This window comes from Plecotus auritus (genome assembly GCF_963455305.1).
Source record: "Plecotus auritus genome assembly, chromosome: 4".
Taxonomy (NCBI): Eukaryota; Metazoa; Chordata; class Mammalia; order Chiroptera; family Vespertilionidae; genus Plecotus; species Plecotus auritus.
Window position 1 is genome coordinate 171,073,874 of NC_137775.1, and position 27,357 is coordinate 171,101,230.

At 39.2% G+C, this 27,357-nt stretch overlaps 1 protein-coding gene across 1 annotated transcript in view; it reads right to left on the reverse strand.

Moving 5' to 3' along the window:
- Nucleotides 1-11,014, reverse strand: part of VWDE (von Willebrand factor D and EGF domains) — a gene marked incomplete at both ends in the record, with an annotated part of 62,748 nt that extends 51,734 nt beyond the window's left edge. Inside the window, 3 exons of the mRNA XM_080665211.1 lie at nt 773-1,004; nt 6,666-6,850; nt 10,948-11,014. Of these exons, the coding sequence (XP_080521337.1) occupies nt 773-1,004; nt 6,666-6,850; nt 10,948-11,014 (484 nt within the window). The remainder of the gene's footprint in view (nt 1-772; nt 1,005-6,665; nt 6,851-10,947) is intronic.
- Between the last annotated feature and the right edge of the window lie 16,343 nt (nt 11,015-27,357).

A 27,357-nucleotide genomic window follows, 5' to 3' on the forward strand; every position in this document is an offset into this window, starting at 1 on the left:
TTAGAAAATGACCCTTGGTTTTCCAGGTTTGTCTGGGTAGTCTTTAGTTGGGCCTTATTTTTTTTTTAATCCAATCTGACTTTCAATTGGGTTGTTTATTCTCAAACTCTCAGTATTAATGCCCTGTTCTCAGAAGAGGCTTTCTCTGGTGACACCTCATTATAAATTTCATCCTTTTCTCACCTCAAGTATTACCATTTACAGAAAATTTTAATCTTTTTATCCATACCATTAATTGCAATTTGTAATTGTATGTATATTCTTTGCCACTGTTTTGCTGTACCTGTGTTATTTGGGGTTTCCTAGTTTGAAAAGTCCAACAACCACAGGATGAAAATGTTCATAGGTGTTACTCATATAATTATTATTACTTGCAAGTGTTTGCCTAGTTTAATAACACTGATTTATACCAGTATGTTCCAGCATTTTCAGTTTTCTACATATGAATTTGCTCTTGATTAGACTGGAGTTGTGGCTTTTGAGGCAAAATATTATTGTATGTTAACCTTTGTTATTGCTTGTTATTGTATGTTAATCTTTGATGCTTTCATATCGACAAACATTTTTGAGTATTTTAAGATCTTGGCAAAGAATCCTAAACAAATCTGGCCAGTTTAAACCAGAAATTTAGCTTCACTGGAGCAATCATGGTAGATCAAATCTCTTGAGCATTGCATTAGCTCCATACAACCCATCTGGAGAATGGCATAAACACACCAACGTACACAGTGCCATGATTAGCAGTTCATGTGTATTACCCATGTATTCTTACCTTCTGCACAATATCCCATACACCCCTGAGTGGGTTGTAGTAAGTACACAAAAAATTGTCCACAGTTTCTTACAGACACTGGGATGTGAAAAAGACAGCAGTCTTTAGTAGCGCTCAGCAAAAACTGCCACGTGGCACAAGCAGTCAGTTGCTTGAGCTCCCCCGGTGCAGGCATTGTTTCTGAATCTCTCAGAGACAGCCAGATGGGAGCCTGTGTTCCACAGTGGTTCATCTTTTGCATCAGAGAAAACAAAAGTTGAAAATTCAATTTATTTTTATGTGTGGCAGATAAAGCAATTTTACATTTTCTTCTAAACAACCTTTAAGATATTTAATTATCAATTATATTTTAAAAAATCAAATAACTTGTACCTGTAGTATAAAAGAAAAAGTAATTTTATGGGATAGTACACTTAAAGGTAGATTCCTCATAATTAATATAATTTTATTGGATTTAAATACCTTTATTCCATTTGCTACACTTGTATTATGAACAAGAGAAATTTGGTGTCAGATAACTTAGTATATTCTAAGACAATATAAGTCAGTCTGAAGTCATCTTAACATATAGCACAAAGATGAACTGACATTGGAGATGTCTTGAAAAATTGCTGGAAATAGTATATGTAAGAAGTTGATGTACAGTTCAGGAGGCATCAAAAAATCAGGGGAGAAGGAAGGGATTGATGGAAATCTGGTAAAAACAATTGGTTGGCAATTTGGAAAAAAATGAAATTAGTACCTCACTTGAAGCCAATTATCAAAACCAGTTTCAGATGGAAAATATAATTAAATAGAAAACTAACCCAGGAAAAATATGAAACTATATGATTTGGGAAAAACTGGACACTTACTAAATGCATGACCATGGGCACTAAACACCTTTGCTTTTGTATTAGGTGAATTGTAGTACCCACCTCATACTGCTGTGAAGTGTAAATAAAGTAATGTATATAGCACAACTTCTCCACAGCGATGTCTCAATAATTGTTAATATAATTATTTTCCCATGCTTAAAAGCAAAGAAAAAATCATAAAGGAAAATTTTGATAGTTATATTAAATAATAATTTAATAAATATAAGACAAATGAGTTAAAGAGAAAATTACTTAATAGCATTATATTTAGTCTGTGTTATATTATTTATTTATTATTACCTTACTATATTTCTTATTGTATTTTAGCCATTTAATATCCATTTAAAGATCCTAAAATCACAGATGGGAAAAATACACAAACATAATTTAAAGAATAAATACATATGTCTAATGAATACATGGGAATATTTAATACTAAAAAAATATTTTTATCTATTGCTACTGGAATTAAAAATTAGCATTATATTTTTAAAAAACAATTTATGTATTTAAAAAAATCAAAAAGACTGAAATCAAACAATGATTTATATGCACATTTGCTAATTGCATAATTACTTATTATAGCAAAAGCCTGAAAGTACACACATATGATAATGGTTTAAATAAATATGGTGTACATACGACATAATATTATTTTCAAACTATATAATTTTAGTAATAGGAAAATGTTAATGCTGTAGCTGTAACTGGAAAATAATCATGTTATGTAACTGAACATATAGCATGAACTTTACAAAACAAGATAAATAAGAAGGAATAATAGCAAAATGTTAATGGTAGAATATGTAGGTGGATTATCAATGAATGCTATTCTATTACCTGTCCTTTATTTTCTAAGTTTTTATAATGCACATGAGTTACTTAAAACATTATAAATAGAAATTTATTTACACAGATTTTTATTATCCTGTAGACCAGTGGTCGGCAAACCACGGCTCGCGAGCCACATGCGGCTCTTTGGCCCCTTGGGTGTGGCTCTTCCACAAAATACCATGGCCTGGGCGAGTCTATTTTGACATGATGCTCTTCAGATGAGCATTAGATGCCGTCAGCAGGTGGATTAATTATAGGCTACTTTCATCACTGGTTTGCTGATCCTCAGATCAGAATTCTACCAGGAAGACTTTAAAAATATAAAAGTTCACTTAGGGCTGTGGTCGGCAAACTGCGGCTCACGAGCCACATGCGGCTCTTTGGCCCCTTGAGTGTAGCTCTTCCACAAAATACCACGGCCTGGGCGAGTCTATTTTGAATAAGTGGTGTTAGAAGAAGTTTAAGTTTAAAAAATTTGGCTCTCAAAAGAAATTTCAGTCGTCGTACTGTTGATATTTGGCTCTGTTGACTAATGAGTTTGCCGACCACTGCTGTAGACAAAAAGTAAATTATATCTGTTCTCTAGCAGAATGGTCCAGAGACGAGGTTGGAGAGTGTATGAAAGAATGGGAACAGGGAACACTTCCCTGTGGGGCACAACTGACATCCAAGAAAAGAGCCAGTTCACCTTCACCTTTGTGTGAGGTTCTGGAATCAGTTATAGTTAATTTAGCCAAAGAACTAAAATATAGAACCAAAAGAACACAAATATTTAAGGACGTAGTGAATTTCCTCAAATTTTACTTTCAAATTCTGTTTTATTTTTTAGTTTATTGCAAGTGAAATGTCACAAATATGGCAAGCAAATAAATGAAAAGGAGAAAATAAGACGGCTACAATGTCACAACTTAAAATTTGAATATCTTTCTTGAGTTTTTCTCACAGTTACATGCTTAAAAGGGAAAATAATTCCTGTTTCTCTATAATTCACAAAATGTGAGTAACAATAAGGAGAATGAGCCTTCTATTTAAGACTGACAGGAACAGAAGCAGGTTTTGGGTTACTTGTATTTAAGTACATGAATACTGGAGAATGACGACTTGTGATCAAAACATGGCTGGCTGACCTGCTACCTGGGTGACTCTACAAGTGTTATGTCTAAGGATATATGTGTCCTGCACTGTATGATGCAAATAATAATGATCGACTGTATTTTAGAATTGCTGTAAAAATTATATAAGATGCTATAGGTAAAATCACTTGGTGGACTGCATGAGCATAGCATAAACTATTACTATCTTTATTACATAACTAGGGACCCGGTGCACAAAATTCATGCATGGAGTGGGGGTTCCCTCAGCCCAGCCTGCCCCCTCTCACCGACTGGGAGCCCTCAGGGGATGTCCTACTGACCGGAGGTGACCGGGCTGATCAGGGGAAGGCACCAGCCCCATCACACCACTGCTGCAGCCACTGCCAGCCATCGCAGCCGCCAAAGTGTTTTCATCAACACGGACTCCAGTCCCTTCCTCATGAAAAAATGACAACTTTCTTTTTTTAAAAAAAATGATATTTTATTGATTTTTTACAGAGAGGAAGGTAGAGGGATAGAGAGTTAGAAACATCAATGAGAGAGAAACATCGACCAGCTGCCTCCTGCACACTCCCCACTGGGGATGTGCCTGCAACCAAGGTACATGCCCTTGACCGGAATCAAACTTGGGACCCTTCAGTCCGCAGGCCGATGCTCTATCCACTGAGCTACACCGGTTAGGGCAAAAAAAAAAAAAATGACAACTTTCTTTAGGCATTTTCAAGATGTGTCTTTCATAGGATATGACCTTTCTTTTTTTTTATCCTCACCTGAGGATATGTTTCCATTGATTTTTATTTTTTATTTATTTATTTTTAAATATATTTTTATTGATATTTTACAGAGAGGAAGGGAGAGGGATAGAGAGCTAGAAACATCGATGAGAGAGAAACATCGATCAGCTGCCTCCTGCACACCTCCCACTGGGGATGTGCCCGCAACCAAGGTACATGCCCTTGACCGGAATCGAACCCGGGACCCCTCAGTCCACAGGCCGATGCTCTATCCACTGAGCCAAACCGGTTTCGGCTCCATTGATTTTTAGAGAGAGTGGAAGAGAGAAGGAGAGACAGAAACATCAATGTGAGAGGGACATTTTGATTGGTTGCCTCCTGCATGAGCCCCGACTTGAGCCCCGGCCAGGGAGGAGCCTGTAACCTAGGTACATGCCCTTGATCAGAATCAAACATGGACCCTGCAGTCGGCAGGCCAAGGATCTATCCACTGAGCCAAACCAGCTAGGGCAGGATATGACATTTTTTGGCCCCTCCAGCAGCGGAGCTTTGTTTTTTCCTCCAGGAGTGTGGTGGGAAAACCCTAGATCACTTTCTTGGATTCTTAATAACCCAAGTTACCAAGAACACTTCAAGTGATGGCATTCAGGGAGCTTAGCCAATGAGTGGTCAGAAAAGGTGTTTACGCTCGAACTGGTTTGGCTCGGTGGATAGAGCGTCGGCCTGCAGACTGAAAGGTCCCAGGTTTGATTCCTGTTAAGGGCATGTACCTTGGTTGGGGGCACATCCTCAGTGGGGTGTGTGCAGGAGGCAGCTGATCAATGTTTCTCTCTTATCGATATTTCTGTCTATCCCTCTCCCCTCTTCTCTGTAAAAAAAATCAATAAAATATATTAAAAAAAAAAAGAAAAGGTGTTTCCTCTGCAGCTCATGCGCTGCTGCCCAGGGGGGCACGCCTCCGAGGCCAGCAGCCAGCCCCGTGTTGTGGGCACCAGGCTTGGGGGCGTGCAGAGACCCTGGGCCACGTAGCGACTGCTGGGTCTCTGCACACCCCCGAGGCCGGCAGCCAGCCTCGCGTTGTTGGCACTGGGCAGGGGGCATGGACCCAGGCTGCTGCTTGGCACCTGCGCCCATAGGCCCGGAGTGGCCGGGGGCGTACTGAGACCCTGGCCGCTCAGGGCCTACGTGTGGGCCTATAGGCTAGGAGTGGCCTGGGTCCTGAGGATGTTCCCAGGACCCAGGCCACTCAGCGCCTGTGTATGCAAATTAACACACCATGTTTGTCAGGTTAATTTGCATACTCACTCCTGATTGGCTGGTGAGCATAGCGGAGGTACAGTCAATTTACATGTTTCTCTTTTATTATCCTATATAACAAAAGCAGCCTAATATGCAAATAGACCGAACAGTGGAATGACCAGTCGGTGGGGCAGGGCTGGCAAGCAGGCAGCGCCAGGCCAGCAAAGGTGGGTGCCAGTGAGCAGAAGGAATGGATGGTGATCAGGGGGCAGCAGGGTAATGGTGGGGCTGGCCATTCGTTGGCCTGCGCCCTCCAGTCACCTCCTGCAGAGGGAGGCCACCAGCAGTGGTGGCGATTGGCCCTCCAGTCGCCTCCCGCAGAGGGAGGCCACTGGAGGCAATGGCGGGGCAATGGGAGGCAGGGTTGGCCCCTCGCCAGCCGGCACCACCCCTTGATTGGCCAGCTGGTCACCTCCTGCAGAGGGAGGCCAGGCTGTTGGACATCCCCCAAGTGCTTCCGGACTGCAAGAGGGCACAGGCCTGGCTGAGGGACCCTCTGAGTGCACAAATTTTCATGCACTGGGCCTCTAGTATAGGATATAATAAGGAATGTAGGGAGCAGCTATAGTGTTAAGCCTCGGACTGAGCTGTTGGCAAAGCCACAAATAAGTCCCAGCTTAGAAGGCACAGCCTTCTTAGCATAATTAAGCTTGACCTTATGATGCTCCCTAGATCTTATCTGGGTAGCTAATGGGCTGTGGGAGATACAGCAAGTGCTGCTAAAACAAGTGAAACTCACAAGAACATTGTAACTATGGTGACCACTACCTTGTTTACCTCTGGCTATAAAATAAAGGCTCAGCTTGCTGTCTGTATCTTTCTCTGTGGCCTTAGCCAGGCACAGATCTCTTTGTCTTTTCTAAATCCTTCGCCACCGCCCCTCAGGCTCACCAAACCCTTGGCTATGCTGGCACGGCACAAAGGAACATGGAACACTTCAGATTAATTCAATCTTGACACAAAATTAAAATAATAATTCAGCATTGGAGATAAATGGGTGCAATAAGATTCAATCCTCCCATGAAAAAAAAATACATAAGAACAAGCACATACAGTTCTTAGTGAGTTGGAATACCTCGACACATTTGGTTGGCATCTCAGCAGGTCTGTCAAAGATGACAAATCGATACCATCCAGCAGCGAGGGAATGGTCACATATCAGGTCTTGAGGGGCTGACTGCTGGAGGAATGATGAATCAAAATGGACACTTCTGTGAGGGCTCTGAAGTAACTGGTGTCCCCCTGGAGAGCACTCCTGAGCTAGGATGGAAAGGTAAGTGTCTTTATGTAAGTGTGTTCTTCGTTAAAATAGTTCAATTAATAGTTGACTATTGAAGTCCATTTTCTATTACTAAGTGCAGGAAAGGGTAGACAGGAATAGTTTTGAGGGAGGAACAAGAAAAGACCAGGGAGAAAGGGAGAGTTCTGTAGCTGTATTAGAGAAATCATTTTCTGAGCAGCAGGTGGCCTGGAAGATACTTTTTCTCTCAAACCCACTAAGAGAGAACAGAAAGCTCCTCTTCCCAGCATAGAGGAAGCAGCGGAAACAGAATAATTTGAGAAATACAGATCTTCTTTGAGGCTTCTGATTCCCAAATAATAAGAAACACAGAAATTTTCCTTATTTGGATACCAGAGTATCTTGTTGACACCGTAGGTAGAAAATCTCCAAACATTAAGTATTATATTTGTTGAAGGAAAACACTATAATAAAGACAATATCTATGAAATAGAAATGTGAAAGAAAAATTCAGTCATTAAAGTATTCACTGTGAAAAAAAATGATCTAACTGAATAAAACTCATTTATTATATAATTTCATGCTGCAGAAGTGTTTATAAAACAAAATCAATTTCTGAACTTAATAAGGAGCTCAAAAAACTAGAGATATTAACTGGCAAATCTCACAAGTATAGCTTATAAAAATTATTATAATTTTCTTCCTTTTTATTGCTTGTAGTTATAACAAACTGTATGAAAGGCATTGTTTTGCAAGATAAATTTTCTCCCTAAATAATTTCTGTAGTAAAATATTTTAGAAATGAGTCCAAAAGTTCCTCTTCTTTTTGTATCTTGCTCCACCAGTTTTAAATTTCCCAAGAAAATTTTGGTCTAAAAGGCTCTTGTGGCTTTGATAATCTCAATCTGCTAACGTACATAAATATTTTATAAAGTGTGTGTGGATAGAAGTCAGGGGATATGCTGTATATGTAACTTTGAAATAGTTCTAAGATCTTGTCAATACCAGAATATTACACCTGGTTAGAAACTAAGGAAGATGTTTAAACAGAGATTACTGGCGAGGTTTGCATGAATTATTGAAATATTTTTCTCTGATCTCCTTGCAATAGAATTTTGTGTTGGTGAAAAAGTCAATACCTCCATCTTTATTTTGTGTAGTATTTCTCCTCCCTAAGTGCTTCTGTAGTCCCCACATGTTCTCTGATTTTGCAGTTTTGAAGAATTATTTTCTAATGCAAAGTTAAAAATGTGATGAATGTAGGAATGACAGTATGACACCAATAACACTAAAAATGCATAGTATTTAAACAGGAATTTATATTTATTTATTTTTATTTAATATTTATTTAGAGGAAACTTCTTAATTTATATAATTAAGAATAGTTCCTATTTTAAACTAGAGGCCCAGTGCACGGATTCGTGCACTGGTGGGGTCCCTCGGCCTGGCCTGTGGGGATCAGGCCAAAGTCAGCTCTCCGACATCCCCTGAGGGGTCCCGGATTGCGAGAGGGTGCCAGGCTGAGGGACTCCACCTGTGCATGATTGGGGCCAGGGAGGGACCGCATGAGGGCTCCAGGGTGTGTCCAGCCCTGTCTCACCCAGTTCTGATCGGCCGGACCCCAGCAGCAAGCTAACCTACTGGTCAGAGCATCTGCCCCCTGGTGGTCAGTGTGTGTCATAGCAACTGGTCAAAAGGTTAGAGCAGTGGTAGGCAAACCACGGCTCGCGAGCCACATGCAGCTCTTTGGCCCCTTGAGTGTGGCTCTTCCATAAAATACCATGGCCTGGGCGAGTCTATTTTGAAGAAGTGGTGTTAGAAGAAGTTTAAGTTTAAAAAATTTGGCTTTCAAAAGAAATTTCAATCGTTGTACTGTTGATATTTAGCTCTGTTGACTAATGAGTTTGCCAAACACTGGCGTTAGAGGAACAATTAGCATATTAGGCTTTTATATATAGATTGGGTATGTCACAATCTACCCCCCCACCACCAAATCTCCTTTTAAAATTTTTAAATTTTTCTTGCAATAAACAAGCCACACTCTTAAAAACCTCATCACAACTTTAACTTTAGAATGTAAGATATAGTTAACTAAATTATGAGGATTGTTTAGGCTCCCATTTGAGAGTTTGAGGGCTTAGCTCAAGTACTGAAAGAATAAGTTTATAAGCACATCTCATCTACTAGTCAATTTCATAACATGAATGATGTGTAGAACTTTCAAGCAAACTCCTAATAAAACATTTCCCTCAAAACAAAAGTACATATAAAATAAAAATTAAAATTCACATTTCTATTTGTTCTTCCTAAGATAATTTAAAGTAGCTAATTATTATGTAATAGAATCTGCAATACTTAGATTTTAAATACTTTGGGAGAATGTGTCAAGTTATAAATAATAGATACATAATAATACAATATGCACTTGATTTTCAAGTTTTGTTTGTAGGTACAAGGGAACTTGTATTATACTGTTTTCTGGTTTAATACAATGGCCAAGACTAGCATTTTTTAAAGATTCATAATTGTTTGACAGATATGGTAAGAAAATAAGTAAATTCTTTAAGAGATGAATATGCTTAATACCAGAAGAGAGGAACTTTATAATATCTGAGATTGTAATTATAAAACCTTTGGTATATTGATACCCTGTGTTAATTTCAAATATTTGTGAATTTTTAAAAGTCTTACAACTTCCCCAAAGACGTGGGGAAAAAAACCTACCTTGAAGCTCCAAATTCAAGGATAAATAAAAAATTATTTAGCTTCTGGCTTTCAAAATATGATTATGGTTTCTGCAACAACACGAAAGTTTGGAAAGCAATGTCCAATAGAGAGGTATTGGTTTGTTAAATCTATTTTGCTCTCACCACAATTCTGAATCACACACTCAGTATATTCCCATAAGGTAATATGATTAATTCTAGACTCTCATCTTCTTATTGCACCTCTACCCAAGACTGCAGGCTTCCAAACAAATGTCTCATCAATAACTCCCTCCTGCCTTTGCATCTACAAACAGTGAGGGCTATGGAGGCTGAAAAAACCAGGCTTATCCAGAGGGAGTTTGACACCAGCATTAGTCAATTGGGGCTTCACCCCAGGCTTTCCCATTCAAAGGCTGTCTGGCCTTGAAAGCGACATTTAACTTCTCTGAACTTCAGGGATAATAATAATAATACTTAATCAACAAATAGGGTGCTGTAACGTTCAGTTGATTAGTCACAACCCACAGCTCCCCACATCCTTAGGTGCCGCCAGGAAGACAACTCCAGCACAGGCGTTGTTCATGGCCAGAGGAGTTGGTTTCAGCACTGCGTCAGAGCTGCTCCTGGCTTCAGAGCTCCACTGTTGGGAAGGTTGGCGTCTGAATCCCCAGTTTGGGGTGTGGTGAAGAGGGAGAATTTATTTAGGCAACTGTAGCACGGGTCTGCTCTGCCCTACTCCTGCCAGAGGTCTTGGATGATTGAGCTCCAGCCGGGAAGCGCTTCAGTCTTTGGACATCGGTCTTCGGTGGAAAGTCTATTTTGTTTTAATGTCACTGTATTTTAAACTTTTCTTTGTGGTGGATAAAGAAGTGGGAGAGGCGCTATTCTCTCCATAGAGATCTCTTTTACTGGCACAGTAGCAAAACGGATTCTAACAGCTATACAAAAATATCACCAAACTTAAGTTGTTGATTTTTGGTAGGAATAAGGTGTTCAGCTATTAATTATTCCCGGCTGTGGGGTGGTAGTGGGGTAGAAATCGTGCAGTTTAGAGCTGAACTCTCTTCTGAACATTAGCATCCAATGCTGCTAGGATACCTGACATGCCTGGGAAAAGTTTCTTATGTTAAATTAAAGGGATCTTACGGAGCAAGACATCAGCAGGAAACAAAGGAACCAAAACAGAGCCGAGGATCTTAAAGCAGAAGAGACAACAACCTCCCAAGGATTACTAAGGAACACCAAGGCTGTAAATGACCAAAGACAGTAGATGGACAGAGCGGAAGTCGGCGAGGGACAAATACCGATACAGCCATAAATGTGCACAGGTTTTCCCACGTGCCGCTGGGGAAGCCCCCTCCCCAAAGGTCCAGGTGGTGGCCTTGCGCTCCCGTCCACCAGCGCCCTACCTGGCCGACCATTCCCCGCGTCAAGGAGCATCAGTGCCAGCGCCAGCGCCCAAACTCTGCCAGGCATCGCTGCTGCCACGGTAGGGACAAAAGCTCTGCAGAACCCCCGCTGTGGGTGCGGGGAGGATGGGGCCACCGCAGGTCTTGCTTAGTCTGTTTCTCCTCGGCCTTTAGGATCCCTGCTTGTCCTCACTTTTAGGGTGCAGCCGACTTTTCCAGGGGCTGTGGCGCGAGCCTGGTGACTCCTCCCTCCAAGCCCCGGCCACCTGCCCAGAAGCCACGCCCAACCTGCCCCTGGAGTGTGCGGCACGCCCCCCGCGGGTCCTTACGGTGAGATCTCAGGTGCCTGCAGTAAGCAGTACACACCCCAGGGACTAGCTCCGGGGATATAGCTTGGCACCTCGTATCTCGCTGTTGGAACAAATGCTTTAGGAAAACGTGGTAATCCTAGAAACTGCTCAGATGGACCTCCAATAAGAGAAGACTTGCAAGATTCTGTTGAAAGGGGCAGTGCCCCATCATACTTGCAGATGGATTTTTAATCTGTTAATCCGGTTGCTTGTTTGGTGTTTGCTCCCCCAAGGAGAACATTCTCAGAAGTTGCCTCAGAGATGAAGGATGGGAGGAGCCAGTAGAGAGTGTTGCAATAGTAGTCCTCTTCCTTTACCTCTGTGCCAGGTTAGGAAGGGAGATATTTAGATATTTTCCAAACACATGGTGTCAGTCATCGTGTATTTACTGAGCAATGATGCCCAGAGCTCCCTTAGTGGGCCAGTGGTGACCAGTGACTCAGAATCCTTTAGCACATGATCACATGACTCCCAAGGTTGCACTGGGGACGGTCTCCAATCTGAAGTTGTCTTCAGATGTGTGGTGGTCTCTGCAGAGGGAGCCCCTACCGTAAAACAAGCAAACAAAAAAACACCCCCCCCCCCACGGATTCTGCCTTATGTTATTAAATAAACCTCACTCTCCTAGTTTTTCTCTGGCAGTCTCCTTCTAATGCCCCCTTATTCACCCTTGGAACTTTGCCTGCAGAGTCTGAGGGGTCAACAGAGGTAGTACTGGACACCTTGGGTGCCAGGGTTCAGGACAGAGTTCCACCTATCGATTTGGAGGATTGAGGCTTGGAGTGGGCATGGTGCTAAAGACAGGAGGTGCCCAAACACATACATACATGAGTTACTTTAAAAATCACTTACAATTATTTTATTTGAAAGAGAAATTGCCACTTAAAATTTAAAAACCTGTTTCCAAAAATAGAAGCATTAACCCATCTTGGGGAAAAAAATTATTCATGATGCACAAAACTTGGGTGGATCTTTTACATGCAGAGAAGGTTATGTACCCTTTTCAGCTTGTCCTATTACAGTATGCAGTATAATGTAGAGTGCTCCTACTGAAAAGCACGCAAAAAACATCTGAATTCCTTGGCCTGTGTATGTTTTACTAGATGAGAGTCTTGCTCTCTCCCTATCCATCTTTTTGAGGGGATTCATAGAAATAGTATTGGAAAAGAGGATGATGTGAGGCTCAATACTTTTGCTGCAAAAATGAATGTCTTGGCTCTGGCCCTGAATTCATATTGGGGAAGGCATTGCTCCCAGACAGAAACACTAAATGAAACAGACATCTCATTGTCAACAACAGAACATTCCTTTTTGTTAAAAGAGGAGTTAACTGGGAATTTTATAATGTTTATTGTCTTTAAAAATAATATGGATAAGCTGGGAGAGGGGCACTGCATGCCTGGCATGAATGCTGGTTATGAGAATGAATCTTTGTGTACCCATGTTCATAGCCTCATTATTCACAATAGCTACAATGTGGAAGAAACCCAACAAAAGATGGTATATACATACAATGGAATATTACTCAGCTTTCAAAGGGAAGGAAATTCTGGTACAAACTACTGATGTGAATAAACCTTGCAGACATGCTAAGTGAAATTAGCCAGGCACACAAGGGCAAATACTGTGTGATTCTACTAAAATGAAGTACCTAGAGCTGTCAAGTTCATAGACAGAAAATAGAACGGTGGTTGCCAAGGGCTGGGGGGAGGGACATTGGTAAAGTTATGTATATTTTGCCACAGTAGGGGAAAATTTTTTTTAAAATCGTTCATCCATCATCTAGAAAGCAAGTCCTTTATATAAACAGATCTCAACATTACTGATTCCAAAGAGACTCCTTGGAAATGTTCGGTTGAGTAGAAAGGCTTAACCCCTGATTAAATTTACTTTTGGACACAAATTCATAATCATAGAAGTTGACAAACTAATTACTATCAATCAGCCATGCAAAACTACACAGATTGCAACAAAGTGACATAAGCTTTCTCAGCTAAGCTATTTTCCTATCTTATAACTCAGAATATTTTACAGAAGGCTGAGAAGTTACTTTTCAGAGATATTGTTTCTGTCATTTTTATACAATAAAAGCAACTTTAAAAATGGGTATTTTAATAAATTGTTTCAACTTAATATTTTTCACAATGTGATTTAAAATGAGATTGAGATACTAAAATTTCTTTGAATGGAGTTGGAAAAAGTGTATATTTTCCCGTTCAACTTCCATCCATAGACATATGGTAAGCAATACTGTTTGCATCTTAAATATATATTATAAAATACCTTTATAATTGAAATGGCTGGCTAGTAAGAGTCATGATTATACCTGACTGTTATTTAAATTCTTCTAGAAGCCTTCAATAAAACATTGTAGCAGGTGGTAAAGTTCTGTGACATTCCTATTTTTGTTTATATTATTTATGTTACCATCCTCTTCTAAACCATAAGTTATTTTGAGCCTTACCTTGTAATTATATCTTGTAATATATAATTAGTTAAATTCTATAACTGTAGTAGGAATGTTTGATACTATTGGAGTAGTAATGTTATTATTTAGGACATGAATAGTTAGATTTACAAAATAATCTAATAGATGTCAATAAATTTAGTTTTTGTTCATCTGTCTCAAGCACCTACCCTAATCCAATTTGAAATAAGTCTGAATTTTACTAGATGCAAACTCATTTTTAAAAATAGCTTATGTGATTTTAAAACAAAATTTACCTGTTTACAGTGAATAATTCAATGAATAGTTGCATATTTATGGAACTGTAAAAACATTACCATAACCTAATTTTAGAACATTTTCATCACTGTAAAGATAGACTGCTCATGCCAACTTACAGTCTCTTTCCATTCCAACCTCCAATATTAAGCAACATACATTCCTTTATGCCTCTATATAGTTTGTAGATCCCTCACAGATAATTAAAAGGTGGCATGTACTATTATCTACTTGCCTTGCACATAGTGAATTTCTTTCGTCTTAATGTTTAAATATATGGTCTTACTTTTGTTTTATTGAAACATTTTAAACCTACCTTAAAATTTCAGTGTTGTCTTACCTGCATAATAATAAAAATAGTAAAAGATATCTAGTTATATCTGAATAAACATAACTTAGAGCTGAAGAAGTCATCTAGATCAATGGTTTTTAAGCTTATTTAAGACAATTTATTTAAAGAAAATAGTATGTATCAAAGGCTTTGACTAAAGTGGGAGTGGAAGTTCTGGAGCCCTATCCACCAGTGAAATAAACTTTTCACTAACATACTGTCTTTGATTTGGGAAGAGAGCTGGGCTGATCATGTAGCAATTAAGAATGCAGACTTTGTGGTTGGGCAGATCTGTTTTAGAAATCCCAGTTCTGGTCACCATTATGTCTAAGTGTTCTTTGTAACACAAGAAGGTAAACGCATCCACATAGGGCTGTGGTGAGGATTAAAAGGCATAGTGAATGGAAAGCATTGAGCCCATTCTGGCATATAGTATTCACTTGATAAATGGAGCTATTATTAAATTTTAGACTGTAATGAAAGTTTTGATATGTGGTATTAAGAAAATACAGGACTGCCCGAGCTGGTTTGGCTCAGTGGCTAGACTCGCGTCGGCCTGCGGACTGAAGGGTCCCTGGTTTAATTCCAGTCACATGCCCGGGTTGTGGGCTTAACCCCCAGTGGGGGGCATGCAGGAGTCAGCCTATCAGTGATTCTCTCTCATCTGTCCCTCTACCTTCCTCTCTGAAATCTATAAAAAAAGAAAATACAGGACTATTGCGCTGTCATTTGGTAAGCATGACTATGCATTTTTGTTTCTCTGGATCTATAGAATAAATATCTTAAAAAAATATTACACAAATGTAACAAATCAGAATTGTTTAGTTCCATAAGTTTTCAATCAAGAAAACAACAACAACAACAATATGAGCACTTATGGTAGTTTGAAAGGAGGGATGGGATGAGACTGTAGCTCTCCACATGTGTAACTGACAATTTATATGCAGCCAAGTCATAAAAGGGAGCCTACCTGTTAGGTGACAGTGAAACATTATGTATCTCAGTTTTACTCTTAAAATTGTGACACTTAATCTGGATGAGAAAGAAACTACACCTCAAAAGAAGCAAACAGATGACTATAATTCACTGCAAAAGGAGATAGAAAAATGAACATGTTAAGAAAACATGGCTTATTGTAAATTATGTTGTGTTGAACTATGGTTTTAATGAGAGACTTCCAATATACTTTGAAAAGGTCTCTTTCTTCCCCTTTAACTACCAAAGTAAATCCCCAGTCTTGCTTCTGAATTTCCTGTCTGTTATTTTTTAGAGCCACAATTGCTTCTATGAGTGGCAGTTTCAACTTCAGGCAGTAATGAAATAGGCATGTGCCACTAATACACTGTAATAAAAGGATTTTGTAGATGAAAGAGGACCATATCTGAATTAAATGAAGAAAGGTTTCAAAAAACAAATAACTATGTTCAGTTTTCATTTCTTAAAATCAAGTATATAGCAGGTTATAAAACATGAAGATTCCTGGAAGTTCTTGGCAGAAAGATCTTTTTTAAGGTCCTCTTTAAACCTGATTATTTAAACAGTGGTTAGCTTATTTTAATGAATCAGCATGACTTATTCCTAAAGATAATCTCTAAAAACAACAGAGTAAGTATCAAATTGGCAGCACAGTTTAATTATAATCTAATTATTTTTTAAAATATATTTTATTGATTTTTTTTACAGAGAGGAAGGGAGAGGGATAGAGAGTTAGAAACATTGATGAGAGAGAAGCATCGATCAGCTGCCTTCTGCACACCCCCTACTGGGGCTGTGCCCGCAACCAAGGTACATGTGCAGGCCTGGGAGCCGTGCCAGCCCGCATGCTCCCGCCTGCCCTGTTTCTCGCACTGGCATTCTCATAGCTCCATGTACTTAGCTTTCTCACAGCTCCCATCTCTACCCATGAATTTCTTACATCCTCATCTGCCTATCCCACCAAACTGTGAGGTCCTTGAAAGTAAAGATTGTGTGGATCAACATGTTATCTTGTAGAGGATGGCTCAGTGCCTGAGGCATTGATGGCACTTGGAAAGTACTTGCTGGAATAAATTGAATACTGTAGAAGTATGCCTGGCCGCTGTAGCTCAGTGGCTGAGAGTTGACCCACGAACCAGGAGGTCATGGTTGGATTCTTGATCAAGGCACATGGCCCGGTTGTGAGCTCATCCCCAGTAGGGGGCTTGCAGGAGGCAGCTGATCAATGATTCTGTCTCATCATTGATGTTTCTATCTCTCCTCCCTTCCTCTCTGAAATCAATAAAAATATTTTTTTAAAAAAATACAGTATAGCCGAAACCGGTTTGGCTCAGTGGATAGAGCGTCGGCCTGTGACTGAAGGGTCCCGGGTTCGATTCCGGTCAAGGGCATGTACGTTGGTTGCGGGCACATCCCCAGTGGGAGGTGTGCAGGAGGCAGCTGATCGATGTTTCTCTCTCATCGATGTTTCTAGCTCTCTATCCCTCTCCCTTCGTCTCTGTAAAATATCAATAAAATATATTTTAAAAAAAAGAAAAGAAATTTCCATTAAAAAAAATACAGTATAAGTATGAATTATGCTGTTAAGGAAGGGTAGGTCAAGGGTCTGAGTGGACAGTGTTATTCAGCAGGTTCATAAGAAAATTAAGAATAAGGCCCAGTATCGGTTTTAAAAGGTAGAGTTGCTTCTGCAACCCCAGCAGAGATCTGGCTTCCATACATTAGGGCACCAAACAACCTACTTAAAAAAAGTTGCTTTGTCCTCTAATGTTTTCCCCTTAAATATTTAAAAAACAAAACCAAAGTTGATACGCAATCATTACCAATTGTACTTAACTGCTTATCAGGTCAGTAAAATGCTTAGTTAATTACTCATATTCTCAAGACTGTCTAGCATTGTTTTTCAAGTCACAGTATAATCTATTCCAGTTACACTTGCTTAGCATGACACAACTTGGTGGCATTTCATCTGGACTACAGAATATCAGATGAGAAAGGCATTTTGTTTTGTGATTAGGAAATTGAGATCGATTCATACTCCTTTCTGTAACTTCATTGTATTGCAACCGTGATATCAAAATGTACCACATATCCTTGTTCACGCTGTTTCCTTTGCCTAAACTGCTCTTCCCACTATTTCTTCCTGGAAAGATCCTCTTTGCGATTCAGCTGCAATACATCCAGTGATAAAGGACTTATAAATTCCATGCCAAGAAAAGTAAGACGTCTCCAAAGTGTCACATTCATTACTCTCTAGGCCCCTTCATTGTTGCACCCATTAATCTTCATTTATACGTACATAGTAATTGTCAAGCTGTTTTAATAAACTTTATATGTCTCTCCCCAATGTTAAATATGATATATTTCTTGTCAATAAACGACATTGGCAGGCTTTTGTTTTATTGACAAACAAAATGTTGGCAAACAAAATGTTGCTGAACAGGCCATCCTAGAGCTGTAATTGTGCCATTTTTATAAGGATTAAATGTGCCATTTTTATAAGGATTAATCTCAGTTGCACTATGCTTTGTGAAAGTAGATATAGACTTAAAAGGCTACATGTTGTATGATTCCATTTATATGGCATTATTGCAAGGCAATACTATCTGGTCAGAGAGAAGAGAAGTAGTTGCCGGGGGCTGCATGTGAGACAGTTGTTGATTTCAGATGGACAAGGAGATACATTTGGGGGGAGATATCTGTTCTATATCTTGCTTATAGAGGTAGGTGGTTATGAAAACTCTCAGAACTGTACACGAAGAGGGTATATTTAGTGAATGGAAATGTTGTTATTTTAAAAGGAGAAAGAAAAAGGAATTAGGAAGCAGCCACATGGGTGACATACCCATACACCAAAATCTTATTTGTGGTCAAGCTTTCCAGCTCTGCCAGGGGTGAGGCGTTTGAGGACTGCTGCCAGTATCTTCCTCTTGACCGACGTGCTGTGACAGAAATCACTATGTGCTCATGTTGTCGCTATAGACTTCTGGTTTATTTACTTTTTTTTTAAAATAAATCTTTATTGTTCAGATTATTACAGGTGTTCCTCTTTTTTTCCCCCATAGCTCCCCTCCACCTGATTCCCAACTCCACCCCATACCCTTACCCCCCGCCACTGTCTTCATCCATAGGTGTAAGCTTTTTGTCCAGTCTCTTCCCGCACCTCTCACACCCCCTCCCCGCTGAGAATTGTCAGTCTACTCCCTTTCTATGTCCCTGATTCTATTATATTCACCAGTCCATTCTGTTCTTCAGATTTTTTATTCACTTGATTTTTAGATTCACTTGTTGGTAGGTATGCATTTGATGTCATTTTGTTGTTCATAATTTTTATCTTTACCTTTTTCTTCTTCCTCTTCTTAAAGAACACCCTTCAGCATTTCATGTAATCCTGGTTTGGTGGTGATGAACTCCTTTAGCTTTTTCTTATCTGTGAAGCTCTTTATCTGACCTTCAACTCTGAATGATAGCTTTGCTGGGTAGAGTAATCTTGGTTGTAGGTTCTTGCTGTTCATCACTTTGAATATTTCTTGCCACTCCCTTCTGGCCTGCATAGTTTCTGCCGAGAAATCAGCTGACAGTCGTATGGGTGCTCCCTTGTAGGTAACTAACAATTTTTCTCTTGCTGCTTTCAAGATTCTCTCTTTGTCTTTTGCCCTTGGCATTTTAATTATGATGTGTCTTGGTGTGGTCCTCTTTGGATTCCTCTTGTATGGGGTTCTGTGTGCTTCCTGAACTTGTAAGTCTATTTCTTTCACCAGGTAGGGAAAGTTTTCTGTCATTATTTCTTCTAATAGGTTTTCAATATTTTGCTCTCTCTCTTCTTCTGGCACCCCAAAAATTCGGATGTTGGTACGCTTAAAGTTGTCCCAGAGGCTCCTTACACTATCTTCATATTTTTGGATTTTTTCTTTTTGTTTTTCTGGTTGGGTGTTTTTTGTTTGCTCATATTTCAGATCTTTGGTTTGATTCTTGGGGTATGTTGATCTACAGTTGAGTTTCTGTATATTCTTTATTTGAGACAGTGTATGCTTAATTTCTGACTGGTCCTTTTCCATTTTTTTGGCATTCTCATTAAGGTCCTTGAAGGTCTCACTAAGCTCCTCGGAGGTCTCATCAAGTTTCTCAGCGTTTTTTAGAAGATTCTTGAGTAACCTTATAAATGTGGTTCTGAACTCTATGTCGTCCATTAGTTTGCTTTCCTCCATTTCTCTCATTCGTGACATGTTTCTTTGTCTCCGCATTTTGCTGCTTCCTTGTGTTGATGGAGTGGCTTTGTGTGGTAGGTGACCTATAGGGGTCAGTAGCTCAGCCTCCCCAATCACCTGAGGTGGATGCCTTTGGTACACCCCTTTGTGGGCTGAGTGCAAAGTCTTGGTGTAGTTAAGCCTTGATTGCTGTTGGTACACTGGGAGGAATTGACCTCCAGGCCAATTGGCTGTGAGGACCCGCTGTGTCTATAATGGAAGAACTGCTGCGCTGGAGACACGCTTATGGTGCAGGACTTGTTTCAGTGGGGCTTTGGTGCTCACTGAGTCTGCCTCTTGAATGTGTCACTTATGGATGTGAGGAGTTGAAATCTGGTGTCTCACACTGACCACTAGGTACACTGGCTTCTGGATCTCCAATGGGGTGCAGGTCAGCTACTGTCTGAGGCCACCCAGCAGGAGCTACAGCAAGAACTACAGTTTTCTCTTCTTTGCTTGGGGTTTGGAGGTTTTGGAGCTCTGGTTTATTTACTTTTATAAACTGACATTAAAAATTCACAAAATTGGCCCTGACTGGTTTGGCTGAGTGGGATAGAGCCTCGGCCTGCGGACTGAAGGGTCCCAGGTTCGATTCTGGTCAAGGGCATGTACCTTGGTTGCGGGCACATCCCCAGTAGGGGGTGTGCAGGAGGCAGTTGATCGATGTTTCTCTCTCATCGATGTTTCTAGCTCTCTATCCCTCTCCCTTCCTCTCTGTAAAGAAACCAATAAAAATATATTTTAAAAAATTCACAAAATTGAAAAAAAACTAACTCACAAATAACCTCATTCCTGAATATCAACCTACAAAACATACATCCCAAATTGAGTAAGGCACAGAACACATAAATGGCAAATTCTGAAGTAATACACATAACTAAATTTTGAACAGTCCACAGAATTCAGTAAAAATAAACAATAGCAACTGAAGGGTCAATATATTATCCTCACCAAATTTCTAATAAGTCATGGAATGATGGTGTGTGTGTGTAAGGCTGAATGAGAAAACATACTGTCATTATAACAGAGTGGTTATTAAGATGTGTGTGTGTGTTTGACTAGGAGGGTTGGGGAAGACAGGAGAGAGCTTGTTTTCTGTGGGTACAATGCCTTGGTGTGATCAAGGTGGTGGGGGTCCCACAGAGTGGCGAGGCTTTGTCAGGGTGGGGTGCTGCTCTTCTGCTTTTCTCCTGCAGCAGACGTTGCCTGGGTCATCATGGATCCTTAGGCTCTCTCAGCTTGCTGCTGCTTCCCAGCCAGTTGGAAACTTCCTTTGGGGTGACCTGGTCTTTCTGCATAGACCTGCCTTGAGCCACTCTGTTAAAGATTCTGCCCCACCTGTCTCTCTTCCTTTTCCAAATCTAGAAGAGGCTAGTTGGAGTGTACCCATGTATCTTTGTGACTGTCTTTGTCATCTTTCTCCCAAAGATATTTTTTTATTCATTCCTCAGGTTCTCTACTCAACTTAAACCTTGAGAGACTAATTAAAAGATCAAAGCCTTGCTTATTTACCTCTAAATGTCCAGTGCATAATTCAGTGCTTAATGTTGATAATAAATATTTGAACTGAATCGAACTGATCTAAACTGTATGAAACTCAAGCTACGTCTGGCATTCACTACTCCCTAACTCACTGGTGTATATTAGTCTTGATGCAAACTGTATGTAATACTCTATTATTACCTACAGGTGGCAGCAATACCCTAAAATTAGGGGGGAAATGGTTTGTACATAGCTATAATGAATCACAAAGGTTACATTCAAATGGATATTTGAGGCTTTACCTGAAAAAAAAAAACTACTTAAGTTGTCATTTCCCAGAAACACTCAGGGGAATAGAACACAACCTGTTAAACTGGGAGCTCCTTGAAGTGAGTGCTATTCTGTCTTGATTAGTTCGTATCTCCAGTCACCTACAAAGCCTCCTTGTCTCACTCCTCCCAGCCCGTTCTGTGTAGCAGCTGTCTGTCATGCTGGCCTCCACATTTTTTTTTCCCTTGACAAAAAAACCTTTCTCCAGCTATTCCACAGTTTTTATCATTCTTTTCATACCAGTCTTCTGAAATATTTATCAATAAATTTTTAATAAAGTATTGATGAAATCTTCTGAAGGATTTGTACCTTAATACAAGATAATGTTTAATTTAGTAACAGAAATTACCATGTGCTTTCTACCCTCTTATTTTCTAGGTAACTAATTATCACACGATGTATCCTTTTCCATATTTGCACTCATAGAAAGCGTGCACGCGCACACACACACACACATAAATTGGGGGTGGTTTTGTTTTTGTTTTTACAAAAATTAGCTTATGTTGTATTAATTTACTTAAAATATTTTTCCACTCTAAAATAGATAGTCTACATTCCTCTAAGTCAATATGTATAGACCTAACTTATTATTTTAAAAATACATAAAAATACCAAATATTCCACAGTGTGGACATATCCATATCTATTCAGTATTCTACTCTTCATGGATAACCACGTTAATATCAACTTTTGGTAGTCCTTTCTCTTAAAGTACTGTCATACAGATATTTTACAATTTACCCTTAACAATGGTCCTTTTGTCTTTGTGGAAATCATATACAAACTGGAGCTCCAAAGTATTCTTATTGTTAATTTTATTGTTATAGCTGAAAAGCAATAATTTATTCCCACCAGCACAATAGAGGGCATTTTTAAAAAACTCACAGCTAACATTATCCTCAATGGTGAAGAACTTTTTCCCTGAGATCAGGAATAAGACAAAATGTCTACTTTCACAACTGCTACTCAACATTTTACTGGTAACTCTAGCCAGAACAACTAGACAAAAAAAGCAAATAAAAGATCCAAATGAGATTTATTTATTTATTTATTTATTTATTTATTTATTTGGTTGGTTGGTTGGTTGGTTGGTTGGTTGTTGTTGTTAAGCCTCATCCAAGGATATTTTTCCATTAATTTTTTATTTTTTTAATATTTTTTCAGGGAGAATGGAAGGGAGGAGGAGAGACAGAGAGAGAGAAACATGGATGTGAGAGAGATAGATCAATTGGCTGCCTCCCACCTGAGCCCTGACCAGGGGTCAGGATCAAGCCTGCAATAGAGGTACGTGCCCTTGATTGGAACCCTAGGCCCTTCAGTCCACAGGCCGACACTCTATCCACTGAGCCAAACCGGCTTATTCATTCATTTATGTTTTGAAACTCAAACCTTTAGCTGTAGATAGAAGTTAAGAGTATTCTTAATACTAGTTTCACAAAAAGAAAACATTAGATAGATAGATAGATAGATAGATAGATAGATAGATAGATAGAGATGATATAGTGTAGTTTATATGTTTTGGATAGGTACAGGTACAGGTATATTTTCAGTGCAATGAAAAAAGAGGAGCTTGTGTTATCAGCAGCCCATTTCCCTAATCTTACACTCCTTTCACTGAAGTCTACATTTTTGTGGTCCAGGCTGTCTTTTGGATTTGACTGGTGACAAAAGCATTATTATTGATCTCTCCTTGACCTTGTCTTTGAGTACGTTAGGGCATCCTCCTGCAGTTTATAGTTATAGTGGGAAGCAAAATGTTTGAGTTAGGTCTTTATGTATAATCCAGCTAAATGTCATGTTCAGTGCAACTGTCTCACTCAGTCCCTGGGGATCATTCTTTTCTCCATAGTCCCAAGATCTGATCCCATCACCAAAAGCAAGATACTACTCTTTATTGAGGCATATTCCACAGAATTGTTTTACCAAAAGTCAGGCACTTTTTCTAATTCAATAATATTGTTGCTGGCAAAGCTACTTGTTAATAATTTGTGGAATTAAATTTTTGTTTAATCAAGTCATACAAGTAAGTAGTGTATTGTTATTTTTTAAACATATATATTTTTATTGATTTCAGAGAAGTAGGGAGATGAAGAGAGAGATAGAAACATCAAAGATGAGAGAGAATCATTTATCGTCTGCCTTCTGCATGCCCCACACTGGGGATTGTGCCCAAAACCCAGGCATGTGCCCTGACCAGGAATTGAACTGTGACTTCCTGGTTCATAGGTTCACACTCAACCACTGAGCCACTGGGTGAGTCTTATTTACTTTTATTTCCATTATAGGTATAGTGTAGAAAGAAATTTGATGTTCATCCTTTTTCATAAGACCCCAAAGAAATTACAAACATAGAAAATGTTCCCATAAATAACCAACACAAACTAGAGTGTGAAAATCTAGGTAGAAGAACAAATAGTTTACTAAAGATGAAAATCAAGGATAATGGTGAAGTTTGAGGATAACAGTAATCAGATAGTGATGAGCATTCTTTCTAAAGGAAGAGAGAGACACAAAATTTTTTTGGTGTTAAAATTTCACGTATAGTATTTGGTTTAAATAGGAACTGTTTATATCTGTTATAGTGTCTACATTCATAGTGAACACATCCTGGATACTTATACTGGTGTCCCCAAAAAAACATATACACAATTTTTTATAGCTCAATTGATGTTTCTTTCTTTACATATTTAACCCATTGGAATTAATAATTATTCAAAGTGTGCATACATTTTTGGGACACCCTATATTTGTCAAATTATCAGTTTTAATGATTTCTTCCATAAATAAACTGAAGTTAGCCAGCTTTCTTACTCCTAAGGCTTTTTCTCAAATATCAACATACTACATGAATTTTGGGAATTTTATTATCCATAAAATTATTTCATAAGTTTCTTCCAATTTCTTTTACACACAAAGCAGTTATGAGGCCCTGTAATGACTTAGTACCAACATAAGCAACAGCAACACAGCAGCAATAACAGCAAAATAATTAATACCAAGGACTTCTTCCTTTTTTAATGCTGTTGGGAAGAAGAAATAGTAACATCATTTTAGTTGTTTAAATCAGCATTAGATTTTTAAAAATTTTCTTAAAATGTATTTTTATTGATTTCAGAGAGGAAGGGAGAGGGAGAGAGAGAGAGAAACATCAATGATGAGAGAGAATCATTGATCAGCTGCCTCCTGCATGCCCCTCCTCCCCCCGCCAACTGGGGATCGAGCCCGCAACCCGGGTATGTGCCCTGTCTGGAATTGAACTGTGACCTCCTGATTCATAGGTCGATGCTCAACTACTGAGCCACAGGTCGATGCCAGCATTTGACTCTTGTTTGTGATATATTAGTGAGTTAACATTGCCAATCATTGTATTATGAAATACCTAATGCAGTAATGTCATCTTTCACTGGTTTGCATTTACAGTTTGAATAGTCATAATTTTATTTTATTATTTAATGACATGATTGCATTATTATTGCTTAAACTATAAAATAAAAGTAAATTATTCCTGAAGAAAAAAATACAGTGAAGTCCTAACCGGTTTGGCTCAGTGGAAGAGCATCGGCCTGCGGACTCGAGGGTCCCAGTTTGATTCCGGTCAAGGGCATGTACCTTAGTTGCAGGCACATCCCCAGTAGGGGGTGTGCAGGAGGCAGCTGATTGATGTTTCTCTCTCATTGATATTTCTAACTCTCTCTCCCTCTCCCTTCCTCTCTATAAAAAATCAATAAAGTATATTTTAAAAAAATACAGTGAAGTCCAAGAACATTTCAATTAGATGGAACGAAGTAAAAAGAAAATAAGTTTCTGTTTGTGTGTGCAGGTGTCATACACACCTGTAAATACTTCATAAAAAGATAAAGCATGTTAACTTACAGACCTGGTATCTGACCCTCCCATGACCTCTACTGATTCATTTTATGACATATGGCTTATTCTACCATACTTTCAATTTTGACATGCTATAAATCACTTTTGCTTATTATATTACTTGCAGATCAGCAATCCCTCATTTATTTAAACATATTCCAGAAACTTATATAATGTTATTAACCAATGCAACCCAATAAATTTAATTTTAAAAAGGAAAAGAAATTTTATCTCTTTTTGTTGTTGTTAATCCTCATCTGAGGATATTTTTCTGTTGATTTTTAGAGAGAGTGGGAGAGGGAAAAACAGAAACATTGATGTGAAAGAAACACATCAATTTGTTGCCTCCTGTGCACTCCCTGACCAGGGCTCAGACCTGAGAGGAGCCTGCAATCAAAGTACGTGCCCTTGACCAGAATCAAACCTGGGATCCTTTGGTCCATAGGCTGATGCTCTATCCACTGAGCCAAACTGGCTAGGGCAGAAAAAGGAATTTAAAAAAAATTCAGCTTAGTCAACAGGCCCCACAAACATGCCATCGTTCTAACAAGTAATTTTAATCTGTTCATTCTCTAGATAGATGAACATGCTTATCAGATATTTTACTTTTACAAATGTCACAAAAGTATACACTCACAAGCGTTGCTAGGGCCCCTTACAAGGCCTTGGAAGTAAATGACCACGGGTAGTAAGAGGCTCTGAAGCTTGTGCTCCATTAGCTTCCTGGTAAATTCAGCTCAGCCTGGAGAGTTGTATTTTGTTTTACCATAAGCTAGTTTTCTGGAATTTCTCCCTCACTCAAAGTTGACGACTCTTCATAGACAAAGAGCTGTGTGGCACAAGGCATCCACATAGCTTCATGAATATTTGCTCAGCTAAGTAGCTCTCTTTCAATACTAAAGATTATTTCAGTATTTTGGTGTATTGGACTAATAAGTTTAATAATACATTTGAATTATGATCATATGTTTATAATATGAGGGCAATCTAATGATAATAGTTAACTCACCTATAATATTTTCCTCTGTTTTTATGGTATTTTTAACTTTTTAATGTACATTTCCATAAAGTACTACAGCTATTAACTGTAGATTCACTGTCCACCAGTAAAAATCCAGATAGTGCATGTAAATATGGATTAGTAAAAAGACCCCTAATCTCACTTATTTACATAGAAGAAAACCTGCATTTACCTACAGTATTATGATCTAATGTATAAGCAGACACAACAGGAACTACAGTCTTCCTCATGTAAATATGTGTCATCCTGTATATACAAAGTACCTCTAAACAAAATGAAGACTAGAGAAACAGGATTAAATATGCCACTTCAGCAATTTCAATTATTTTGTGATGTAAAATTTACTAATCTCTTTTATTATATCACAGTTATTTTATTAACCAGTTACTAATAATAAAAATTAAAATAATATTCTTGTATTAGTTATGGAAGAAGAAAAACACAATAATTATAAAAATATCAGTATTTTTATGATAGCTTATGAGCAAAAAGTGTGTTAAGTGATAAGAAAATGTATATTTTGCTTTCCTATCTGTGTTCTAAAAATTATTATAATTAGTTCTCTTTCAAGTAAAATATAGAAGCAAAATGAAAATGAGAACTTGTATAAACTAAGACACACAATAAACATTCTGACTTTTGTTTATGTTCAACTAGAGGCCTGGTACATGAAATTCGTGCACGGGGCGGGGAGTCCCTCAGCTCAGCCTGTGCCCTCTCCAATCTGGACCCCATGAGGGATGTCCGACTGCCCGTTTAGGCCCGATCCTGGACTGCTGGCTCCCAACTGCTCACCTGCCTGCCTGCCTGATTGCCCCTAACTGCTTCTGCCTGCCAGCCTGATCACCCCCTAACCATTCCCCTGCCAGACTGATTGATGCCAAACTGCTCCCCTGCCAGCCTGATTGCCCCTAACTGCCCTCCCGTGCAGGCCTGGTCACCCCCAACTGCTCTCCCCTGCAGGCCTGAGTCCCTCCTAACTGCCCTTCCCTGCAGGCCCGGTCATCCCCAACTTCCCTCTTCTGCGGGCCTGGTCACCCCTAACTGCTCTCCCCTGCAAGCTTGATCACCCCCAACTGCCC